Source organism: Crocodylus siamensis, chromosome 4 (assembly GCF_052110815.1).
Source record: "Crocodylus siamensis isolate JL-2025a chromosome 4, ASM5211081v1, whole genome shotgun sequence".
Classification (NCBI taxonomy): Eukaryota; Metazoa; Chordata; order Crocodylia; family Crocodylidae; genus Crocodylus; species Crocodylus siamensis.
Genome location: NC_143398.1, coordinates 147421546 through 147433774, shown reverse-complemented (window position 1 = coordinate 147433774; position 12229 = coordinate 147421546). Strand labels below are relative to the sequence as shown.

General features: G+C 51.5%; 1 protein-coding gene across 3 annotated transcripts in view; it reads right to left on the bottom strand.

Annotated features, from left to right (window-relative positions):
* The window catches only part of CASP2 (caspase 2), a 39227-nt gene that overhangs the window by 26479 nt on the left and 519 nt on the right, over window positions 1–12229 (bottom strand). For 2 of the 3 annotated variants that reach the window (XM_090044114.1, XM_090044113.1), the window contains exons 2-4: window positions 11770–11892; window positions 1301–1468; window positions 432–510 (exon numbers count right to left, since the gene is read on the bottom strand). In XM_090044114.1, coding sequence (XP_089900240.1) covers window positions 432–510; window positions 1301–1468; window positions 11770–11892 — 370 coding nt within the window. The remainder of the gene's footprint in view (window positions 1–431; window positions 511–1300; window positions 1469–11769; window positions 11893–12229) is intronic. The other variant, XM_090044115.1, reaches the window with a different exon arrangement.

Below are 12229 nucleotides of genomic sequence, written 5' to 3'. Positions count from 1 at the left end.
CTGATGTTGCTTCACAGGAAACACCATGAGTTACAACAATCCCCCAGTCCACCCCCCACAACCCAACAGACACTTGGCTTTTGGGTCTAGGGGCTTGAGCAGCTGCATCTCTGCAGTCCTGCCCCCACCTCCCTCCAGTGCAGTCTTCAAGATGGGAGTGGGGAGAAGGGGAGGAAGCTCAGTCTGTGGTTGCCCAGCCTACACTGGAGGGTGGGGTGGGTGAAAGCTAGACAGGCAATGGTGGGTGGAAGAACTGCTTTCTAGAAATGAAAAAAGTGACTATTCAAGAAAATGAGAACCAAGGATTTTTGTGGCTGATATTTTTTCTTGGATCAGCTGCATGATTGGAATAGACAAACAAGCTTTTCAAGAGAATAAAAGATAGAGATGGGCAGGTTGCATTGATCCTTGAAGAAACGACCTAGACTCACCAATACAGCGTGGTCTCTTTGATGAGTGATAGGATTCACAGACCGGGTATGGGAGACTTGAGTCATAATCATAGCCCCGCTGCAAAGAAACAAGAAAAATCCATGCAGTCCTCAGCAAATGACACTTGCTAATTTATGTTGTAGATATTTTGAAATCATACATAAAGTAACTTAGATCCCAATTTAAACCAGGAAGATTTATATATTTATATAAAGAATATATTTTCTTTATATTCAAGATCTCTTCCTTTCCACATGCACCTCTGATCCCACCTTATTCCACTTCACAAAGTTCCACTTTCCTTAGAAGACTTCCCCACCCCCCACATCTTTAAATCTCAGCTGTACGCCTTCCCAATCGGACCTCCTAAATCTTTCTTTTAAGATTGCTTATAAAGAGAGAGAAAACTTGGGGTACCATTTCCTTTAACTAATCACAATATATATAAGTTGCTTGAGGGGAGAGAAGGAAGAGAGGTGGGGGGGGGAGGTAAGAGGTGAAAGACTTTTTGATGGGAGAACATTTTGTTCCTGTTTAAGTGTCAGAAACTTAGAAATTTAGTTTTCCTTGGAGAGGGAAGAGGGAGTGGGGGGAAGCAAGGAAAATCTGCAACATAGTAAAAAAGTTCAAATTAAATTTGGACAAAAAAGATTTATTTGAGGCTTTATGCTTCATCATGGAGTAGCAAGAAGGGAATAAGCCCAATTTTCATCTCCTCTACTCTGTCTCCTTTATCCTTAGATCACCACCAGATTTCTACTCATCACTAAAACCTACAAAAAAATTTATTTTCCTTCTGTTGAAGATCCATTCCTTTGTGCCCATACCCAATTCTAAACACGTGTCACTCAGAATCGTCATTCCTTACCTTTACATACCCGCTGCTCGAGTGTTGTATGGCATTTAAGAGCATCTCCTCCAGATGCTCCTGTCTGGTTTCTCTCAGAGCTTCACAGAAGGCTGAGAAGGCTTGGGGGCCCCTCTTGGGCAGAAGGCTGAGGAACTCAACATTTTGGCTGAAGCTCCCAGCTTTGGTCTAGATGCAAAGAACCAACAAGCAAACTTTAATAATAGATATGCCAACCAAAATCTCTCTTGATTCGTTCTAGGAGTCGCAAAATGAAATAAGAAGGTAGTAAGTTTAAAACTATCACAAGAAAGTTCTTTTTCACACAGCATGTGCTTAAAAGTGTGGAACTCTGCCACCAGATGTTGAGAGAGCTGATAGTTTAACCACATTTCAAAAAGAGATTGAACAGATTCTTGGAGGGAAGGGGTATCAGTAGCTATCGAGCATGGGAGTGAGGGGCACAGCTTCTGAATCAAAACGTCCTAGATCTTAAATACTAGAGGCTACAAGTGAGAGAAGAGCAATGGAAAAAGTCCTGGTCCTACCCAGTTCACTCTCCGTTTCAGCATCCACTTTCTACCACCGTGTAACACAGGCCTATCCGATATGCCAAGGGTCATGGGCCTTGGCCCATTGTGAAAAAAACTACAAGTCTCCCTTGAGAAGGGAAGGCCACTGGGGACATATCAACTGAGTGTTTGGGACTCTTACCTGTCAGCTCCATGTTCTTGGGGAACCCTGACACAGGACGCAGACTGTCTGACTCACAAAGAATCACCCCCCCCACCTAAACAGAAACTGATTAAGATGCAGTGAAAGACACACCTCAAACCCTCCAGATAAGGGTGACAAAAGTGAAACAACTGCCCTAGGTCTCATTTGCATCTGAGATGGGACCAGATAACCATCATTTACATGAGAGATGGAGAACAGAAAACCTGAAGCAGAGACTGCAGTGAATTCTGGGATCAGAGGAACAGGGGAGCACTGCATGATGGGAAATCTGTGTTCCAAAGGCTAATCAACCCTCACACCCAGCTCAGCATCTATCAGACCAGTTCTAATCTGGATTTACCAAGGACTTATCCTCCCCCCCACCCCGACCCCACAAATACCTCTAAGCAAAAGTACGTTTATTAGGCATCTCAGGCCGTACATTCCCCGGTCCCACTATGGGAGGCCTATGTAAACTTAATTGGCTAAAACTCGGTTGCCGGGTTAGGCAACAGACCGAGTCCAAAGGGGTACGGATAACATTTGAACAATGGTACAGGGTTCATCACAGCGTCCAGCCCATCGGAGCGCCATCCACAAGTGTTGTCATACTTTTCCCGAGACGACTGGTGGAAGTCCTCTCCACAACAGGTTATGAACACTCCAATAATTGCCTGAAATCTGTTAAAAGACTATAGTAAGATCTGGAAAAGTCATGCTAAGCTGAGGCTTGTTCACAGCAAGTAAAAATCCAAAACCCTGATGCTGCAATCTGTTGTTTCTGAAGACACCAGGAGATATCCCATCAAGTTTATCTGCTATCCATAGGAATGTCAAGCTGGCTCCCAAGTAGGTGTTTCCTGAGTACCAATCAAGTTCCTGAGATGTTCCAACCAGATAACCCCTTGTCAATAGAAAAGACAATTTGATTTACACTACTGAGAAAGCTTGAAAGAAGCCGAACCGAGGGTATAAAAATCTGTAAAAGAAACAGCAGTGTGTGTGCTAACACCACCCGCTTTCTTCTGAAGAGACTGAAGGAGGCAGATCATCTCCCTTCAAGGATCGTGCTAAGAACTTTGACCTGTCAGCTGTGCAACCCAAGTGCCTTGGACTGGTGAGATCCCAGCTCTCTCTCTTTTCTCTTCTCTCTAAGCAGAGATTTCTGAACTTGAACTGTATTAGTTACGCTTGAGCTAAGTTTCCCCAAATACTTAGTGAAACCAAGGTATACTGTGACTGTTTGTGTTTTTCCTTTGCATGTCTATTACTACTAGTGTCAATATATATTTCATCTACTTAGCAATAAATAACTTTTATAGTCAAACTGGTGGTAATTGGGTATATTTTCATAGTTTCTAGGGTTGGAAGGGACCCCAGTAGATCATCTAGTCCGACCCCCTGCTATGGCAGGAAAGAGTACTGGGGTCAAACGACCCCAGCAAGGTGTTCATCTAGCCTCCTCTTCAAAACTCCCAGGGTAGGAGCCTGCACCACTTCTCTTGGAAGTTGGTTCCAGATCCTAGCCGCCCTGACCATGAAGTAATGCCTCCTGATATCCAGCCTAAATCTACCCTCCACCAGCTTGTGACCGTTATTCCTGGTCACTCCTGGCAGTGCTTGGGGGAACAGTGACTCCCCCAATGCCTGCTGATCCCCCCTGACTAGTTTATAACAGGCCACTAGATCCCCCCAATAGCCTTCTCTTTTGGAGACTGAACAGGTTCAGGTCCCTAAGCCTCTCATCGTAGGGCCTGCCTTGCTGCCCCCTGATCATGCGAGTGGCCCTCCTCTGGACCCTCTCCATGCTGTCCACATCCCTCTTGAAGTGTGGCACCCAGAACTGGATGCAGTACTCCAACTGCGGCCTGGCCAGCATCGCATAGAAGGGGAGAATCACCTCCTTGGACCTGCTCGAGATGCATCTGTGGATGCATGACAAGGTACGGTTGGCCTTCCTGACCGCATCCCCACACTGCCGGCCCATGTTCATCTTGGAGTCAATGATGACTCCAAGATCCTTTTCCACCTCTGTGCTGACAAGAGGGGAGTTCCCTAACCTGTAGGTATGGTGCCTTCTTTACTTCTCTTTCCCCACTTGCTCTGCCGCAACGCTCCTTTTACCTAAGCTAAAGATCCCTGTGAAGCCCAGAAATACTGTGGGGTCTGCTCATCAAGAGGCTAAAAGATTGGGACGTGCTGAGTTTGAAACACATAAGGGGATCAGCTTGTACAGGCTGATTGACCCAGTTTGGCTCAGACGTGCCCTAATGAACTGAATGCTGGCCCATGAGGGTGTCATCTGGACACCCACCTGGATTCAGAGGTATTCTGTTTAACTATGTGCTTGTGTCTGACTGTGGTTGTTGTTGCTCTGATGAACTGATTCTTGGCATATGAGGGTGTCAGCCTGTCCATGCTGATCAACCCGGCCAGGTCAGGCACGTCACGTTAATCTGTGTGTGTTTGTGTGTATGACTGATCTGGGGACTGGAGGAACCCAGCCCCACTGAACTGAGTCCTGCAAGATAGCTCCATTGGGGGCGAGGGCTTGCAGGGGGAGAGATACAGCTCCATATAGAAACACCAGTAACACAAGCAGCACATTAATAGAATTACTAAGACCCTAGCCCTAATAAATGAGCACACCCCAAAGCAGTGGGCAAATCTGGTAACAGGGACAAAAACCGAAAAACAGGAATAGGAGTGAGGTCATAAGTTAACAACAAGCGATCTGAAAGGAGACACTGAGCAGAACACATCAGTGAGTGCCCAATGCCCCCCAAACAAGTCAGGGGAGCCTGCGGATGCTGACCAGTGAAACTCTGCTCAGAGATGTGAGCAGAGGAGTGTCAGGAAGACAGCCCCACACTTGCCCAGGGTGGCACCCTGGCCAAAGCTATGAGAAAGTTGACTAGGAAATCCCAGGACTTGCTGGGGCTGCAGACGGGAAGTATGTAACAAAGGTGCGGGGAGAAGTGCAGCCACAACCTCAGCAGGAGGTTCTGGAGGAGGCAGAAGAGGGGCTGCAACCTGGCACTTGAAGTAGGCGTGTGCCAGGGTCTCCCTCTGCTGGGAAAAGGGGCAGGTGTCAGGTGTTCGTAAAGTGTGCCAGATATATGCCCATGGCAACAGCTCTATTCAGGAAGTGCCAGCTGAGGTCCTCAGTGGCTCATGAGATCAAGATGGAATACAGACTTGCCCACCAGGGACCCTCACCCCCACCTTCACCTAGGTTGTCTCACTTGTTGTTGGGGCAGGACACAAGGACAGGATGATGGATAGTGCAGAGTACAAGCATGCAGAGCTGGTGGCAGTAGGCTGTTCACAGGCAGACCGGCTTGGTACCCCTCAGCATGCTAAGATGGTGGGGCAGGGAGTGCTGTGGGGCCTGCCAAGGCAGCAGCCTTACAACTATCTCCAGAGGGCTGATCGGGAGGAACTACCCTTACACAGGACCTGGTCAATGTAGGCAAGGGCAATGGGCAGCAGAGTTCACCTCCCAGAGCATGTCACAGGGAACATGCAGCACAGGCAGCTCCACAAGCCAGGCCAGCACAGAAGGATGAATCCTTCCCTGCCTAGCATAGTCTAGGACAGATGTAGGCAACATTTTTTAGCTGGAGTCCCAAAAAAACCACAATGGCTACCATGCAAGGTGCCAGTGCCAACATACCAGAAAAACAAAAGGGGTGAGGGGAGGTGGTACATGGCAGGACACACTGCATATTAGTAGACTTAATAATCATAAATGTTGCATGTGGCAGTGAAAAAGAAAAAAGAAAAAGAAAAAGCAGATAGACAAGCGCGCACACACACAGAGAGAGAGAGACAGAGACATGTGTGCACACACAGAACCAGACATGTGTGCACACACAGAACCAGAGGCAGACCAGATGCATGGATACACAGAGCCGGGCTGCTGGGCCACCAGACAAAGTCCAACCCAATGATGCCCTTGGCCTGCTGGAGCCCATGCTTCCTTGGAGAGCCAGCCCCCGGGCTACAACATGGCCAACCGAGGCCCCGGGCCAGAGCCTACCCATCAACCCAACCACCTACCCACTCCACACGGGTAAACCCACAAAGATGCGATGCTCCTGGCAAGGGGCAGTGCCAGCCTCACCCTAGTAGGGAATCCCAGTGCTGGGCTTGAAGTAGGTAGGAATCAGGCCAGCTTAGCTGCAAGCCCTGCTGCAAGGAACCTGGATCCATAGTTGGTAGCAGTCACCCAGAGCTGGCTGCAGCCAGGAGTCTGCAAACAGTTGCACGAGCGGCTCGGAGCAGGGGGGGAAGCACCCCGAGGCAGCACAACCCTGACCTCTACCCTGCTGCTGGCACAAAGCTGATGGAGCCTGCAGCAGCTGCTTATAGCCAGCCTGGGCTCTGAGCCACTGAAGCAGGCAGGCTGCAAACAGCTGGGCCAGGATCTGGCACCAGCTCTGTACCGGCACATGCACATGCACCTTGGAGCGAGTGGTGGGAAGGGCCCAAGGCAGCACAAACCCAGTCTTTCCCCTGCTGCCGGCAGGCTCCAGAGCCCAGTGCAGCTGTTTGTAGCCAGCCTGGGCTCTGGGCAGCTGCATCTGTCCTTGACTTCAGGAAAGCCACTTTGACAAGCTCAGGAGGCCCTAAGGGACCACAACCCCAGGGGCAGGAGAAACCAGAAAGAGTGGCTGCTCCTCAAGGGAGCGATCCCCAATGCACAAGCTAAATCTATTCCATCTTGGACAAAAGGCAGCAAGAGGGCACAGCAGCCCCCCTGGCTCTCCAGGGATCTAGCTGGCCTCCTGAGGCTAAAAAGGCCTACAAAAGATGGAGGATGGGATTCACCTCCAAGGAGGATTATTCTGCACAGATCCGGTCCTGCAGGGAGCAAACCAGGAAAGCCAAGGCTGCAACTGAACTCCAACTAGCTCCGAGCATCAAGGACAATAAAAAGTCCTTTTTCAGATATGTGGGGAGCCGGAGGAAAAGCAAGGGCAACACTGGACCCCTGCTGAACCAGATGGGACAACTGACACCCAGGAAAAAAACCAACCTATTAAATGGGTACTGTGCGTCAGTCTTTCATCAGTCCCATGGGACGCCCATGCCCGGTACGGGACAGGGAGGTACGGGCGAGGGAGATCCCCTGCCCTCCATCAATGCTGACCCCGCGAAGGAATACCTCGACAGGCTGGATACCTTCATGTCAGCCGGCCCTGACAGCCTACATCACAGGGTACTCAAGGAGCTGGCGAGTGTCATAGCTCAGCCCCTGGCACGGATCTTTGAAAACTCCTGGCGCTCTGGTGTAGTGCCCAAAGACTGGAAGAAGGCCAATGTGGTGCCTAGCTTCAAGAAAGGGAGGAAAGTGGATCTGGCAAACTATAGGGCCATCAGCCTGACCTCTATCCTGGGGAAGATCTTAGAAAAGTTTATTAAAGAGGCCATCCTGAACGGACTGGTCAACGCCAACATCCTGAGGGATAGCCAGCACGGGTTTGTTGTGGGTAGGTCTTGCTTGACCAATCTCATTTCCTTTTATGACCAAGTGACCTATCACCTGGACGAGGGAGAAGAGATTGATGTCATATATCTTGACTTCAAAAAAACCCTTAGATCTGGTATCCTATGATCACCTCTTCATAAAACTGGCCAATTGTGGCCTTGGGTCCACCACAATCCACTGGCTGGAAAATTGGCTCCGTGGTCAGACCCAGAGGGTGGTAACTGACCGAAGTCAATCATCATGGTGCCCTGTGACCAGTGGGGTCTCTCAAGGCTCTGTCCTTGGACCCATATTGTTCAACATCTTCATTAATGATGTGGACACTGGAGTCAGAAGCGGACTGGCCAAGTTCGCCAATGACACCAAACTTTGGGGCAAAGCATCCATACCTGAAGACAGGCGGGTGATCCAGGCTGACCTGGACAGGCTCAGTAAATGGGCGGACGAGAACCTGATGGTGTTTAACACCCAAAAATGCAAGGTTCTCCACCTTGGAAGGAAAAACCTGCAGCATCCTTATAGGCTCAGCAGTGCTACACTGGCTAGCGCTATGGAAGAAAGAGACTTGGGGGTCATCACTGACCACAAGATGAACATGAGCCTGCAATGTGATGCTGAGACTAGTAAAGCGACCAAAACGCTGGCTTGCATCCATAGATGCTTCTCGAACAAATCCCGGGTCATCGTTCTCCCCTTGTACTCGGCCTTGGTGAGGCCACAGCTGGAGTACTGTGTCCAGTTTTGGGCTCCACAATTCAAAAAGGATGTGGAGAAGCTTGAGAGAGTCCAGAGGAGAGCCACGCGCATGATCAGAGGTCAGGAAAACAGACTTTACGACGACAGGCTGAGTCATGGGACTCTTTAGCCTGGAAAAGCGCAGGCTCAGGGGTGACCGGATGGCCACCTATAAGTTTATCGGGGTGACCACCAGGATCTGGGGGAACGTTTGTTCACCAGAGTGCCCGAAGGGATGATGAGGTCGAACGGTCATGAACTACTGCAAGACCGTTTCAGGATGGACATACGAAAGAATTACTTTACTGTCTGAGCCCCCAAGGTCTGGAACAGCCTGCCAGCGGAGGTGGTTCAAGCACCTACAGTGAACACTCTCAAAACTAAATCGGATGCTTATCTTGCTGAGATCCTATGACCCCAGTTGACTTCCTGCCCTTCGGGTGGGGGGGCTGGACTCAGTGCTCTTCCGAGGTCCCTTCCAGCCCTAATGTCTACGAAATCAAGCAACAGGCAGGCTCCGTAGCTCCGGCACCAGCTTCATGCTGGCGGTGACTGCGCGTGCACCTTGAAGTGGACATCGGGAGGGCCATGTTCCTGGAACACGTTGACATACGCTGACAGAACGTTGGCATAAGCTCCTCGAGCACCAGCCCCACCACCCATTTGTGCAGGAAGCAGAGGAAGGGCTCGACGGCAATGGCAGAGCTAGCCTGACAGCAGGCAACCTTGATGCACTCCCCAGCTGAATGGGATGGGCTCCATCAATTGTGCTTGACCATACACTCTGCAGAGGTGTACAGCACCTGGAGAAAATGCATGAAGCAGAGACCAAAGCCGAACACCCTCAGCATGCCTGTGAAGTAGCCAAGATCCACCCTGTCAAACACCATCTCCTGGTCAAGGGACAGGAGGGCAAATGACAGGCTGTCCCTGCAAGCAAGATTGAGAAGGTCCTGCACTAGGTACAGGCTGCTGAAGATGGAGCTCCCTGGAACTGCGTACGTCTGGTCACATTCACCTGCACAGAACTCAGGCGCAGCAAAACGGCTTTTGCTATGACCTTGCAGTATACAGAGAGAAGTGAGACTAGGCGTCAGTTCTTCAGGTTGAGGGTCCGTTTTTTTAGGCAGCAGGATCAGGACAGCTCTCTTTCATACCAGGGGATGCTCCCCATCTCTTTCATACACAGCCCAAACCCCAGCTAGGTCTGGGTCGAGGCCATCCAAGAAGGCACAGTAGAACTCCACAGTCAATCTATCAATGCCCAGAGCTTTGTTGGTGGGCATCAGACAGAAAGCATCTGAGAGCCTGGCCAGGCTGACAAGACCCTTGAGCAAGTCCTGGTTGACCAGGCAAACCTATGACAGCACCTTCTCACAGGACTTGGCAGGGATCGCCATCGGCCAGATATGATGAGAAGAGCTCTGCATAGAAAGCCCTCACCCTTCCTTGCAGCTCACCAGAGTCTGTGAGGTAGGTGCCATCCTCTGTCAGGAGACAAGTGATGTACCTCTTGGCACCCCTCCTCTTCTCTACAGCACAGAAGCAGCAGAAGCCACAGTCCAGTCCACCTCCCAAAGGAGCTTGATGCGTGAGCAGATGAATGCACCACAGGTGCAGGGGTCATGCAGAACACAAAGCTCCTCCCTCCTCTCAACACTCTCCACACAGGGATGCACTGGTCAGCAACCAGGCAATTCTCCAGCTCCTGAACTTCCCTCTTGAGCTGCTCTCTAGCATCTGTCAGGCGTTCCCCCGATGTAGAAGCAGCAGTACTGCCTGACACAAACCTTCCTCGTCCCACCAACTCTGGGTCAAGGGAAATGCTTGCCGCTGCCTGCACCAGGCCAGCGAAAACTGCTAGAAGGTGACCACAAAGTCCATGTCTTCCAGCAGGCTGCTGCTAAAATGCCAGCCTTGGATGCTCAGGCTGCAGTGAGCAGAGCGCATACCAGATGATGGTCACTGAAGGGGGGGGGCCAGACTAGTGCCGGAGGCATGGACTTGGGCGGTATTTAGCATAAACCTGTAGATTCAATTCTACAATTCAGGGTGTCCGTTACTCCTCCACCCTGACAAAGGTGAAGGTGGTGGTGTTGTCAGGATGGTGGGCATACCAGATGTCCACCAGAGAGTTGCCCATAATTACCTCCCAACAAATGCCTGCAGCAGCCTGGCTCCACTTCCTGCCAGTGTGGTCCTGCACCTTGAGAGTGATGTTTAAATCCCTGCAGAGGACCAGGCACTCATGAGGGCTCAGAGTCCCAAGGGAAGTGGCCTTGTACTGGTAGAAATGAGTCATCTCCAAATAATGCACAGGTTGAAGATGAGCCCCTGTACCAGAGATGCAGCTGATGGCCTGGCACTACCTCAGTGGCAAGAATGACCTCTGACTACAGGCTTAGGGAAACAGGTTGACCACACCAAAGTATGTATCCGTGAGGTGGCTGAAGTAGACACCTTCTTCCCACTCCAGCTGTCAGCTGGCTGCTGCAGCTGGAGCTGTATGGGTCTCCTGCAGGAAAACCAGAGTGCCAGACACCTGCAGAGACCCATCCTGCAACCGTTCACATTAAGAGTTACCACCACAGAGAGTGGTGACCAGGGACAGAACTCTCTCCAGGCTTTGCAGGAAGGGCACGATGGCCCAATTAGGGACCTAAGGGGGATGGGGCTGAAGACCACCCGAGCCCCCAGCTCCTCCAGGGGCTTGAGTGGGACATGCTTTCTCCATCCACTGTAAACCTCTTCTCTGCTGCTTCCTATGCAGCAGCCTCCATGGCAAGGTAAATGATAACCTTGTGGTAGTATCTGGAGATCGTCAAAATCTCCAGGGGCCCCCGCTGCCCCAGTGAGCACACAGCTCTCAAACAGTGCTGGCTTGATCTCAGGCATGTCACAGTGCACTCCACTGTGCCTACTGATGCTGGGGAGGGGGCCCCAACTGCCTGAGGATGTGTGGGCAGAAGTGGTAGAGGGCCGAGGCTCCGAGGCTGCAAGCTTTCCTGCAGCCACCTAGGAATAGTTCCAACTGCTGAGCTGAGCAGCCCTGCTTGCACAGATGAAGGAAGGCTGAGTGAGAGGGGCACTGGCTAATGAGGCACCACGGCAGGTATTGCTAACTTGACTTCCTTTGTAGGCCCTTTACCCTTCCCACCCCCTGTGGAGGAGGAAAGGGCAAGGGGTCCTCTTCTTCCCCTGCCCTGGCTGGGTTTGGGGGCTCTGTGGCCCCCCTCAGAGAGGCTGGCCGGGGGGAAACCCCTGCACGGTCTTCCCCAGCATATTGGCAGCCCTCTCAAGGGGCTTTTGCCATTACATGGGAGGCTTGGTTAGAAGCAGCGGTGGCACGAGAAAAATATTAGAGGGGTGCAGGGCTTGTGGGTACATGGCAGGATGCAGGGGAGTGGTGTAGAGCCACCCCTCCCCTTCACACAGGGCTGCTGCAGAGCTGGTGCATGGCAAGTGCACCAGGCATGCCAGTGGTGCTGGAGCAGTGAAGCTTCGTTTGAGGGGCTAAGCCCCATTAGCCGCAGCCTTCTGTTACCTGTGGTGGGAAGGGATCAGGTGGGGTGCAAGGGAGGGAGCTGCATGCACCCCTCTGCCTGGAAGGAAGGAAGTGGCTTGCTGTGGGGTGCAGGGTGCCTCCTCTGGCTGTACTGGGGGGGAGCTGTGGGGGAACATAAAAAGGCAACAGGGACATATGAAAAGACAAAAGAAAGGGAAGCATGCTGCTGACTTAGATCACAAACACCAGGAGAAAGGAAGCGGAGCACAGGACTCGCCACAGGAGGCGAGACACAAGGGTTGTTCCTAGACCAGCTAACAGGCAGGCATTGCTGGTGGCAGCATTGTGGGGTCCCCTTTGGCTACAGGCGGCCCCGGTCATGCAGTGGCAGTGAGGCAGGAACAAAGGGTACGGGGCTGTAGGTCAGGCAGGAGGCCAGGGTGGGGAAAGCAGGAACCTGCAGCAAGCAGCTCCTCAGGATCCTGCTCCCTAGCCCAGC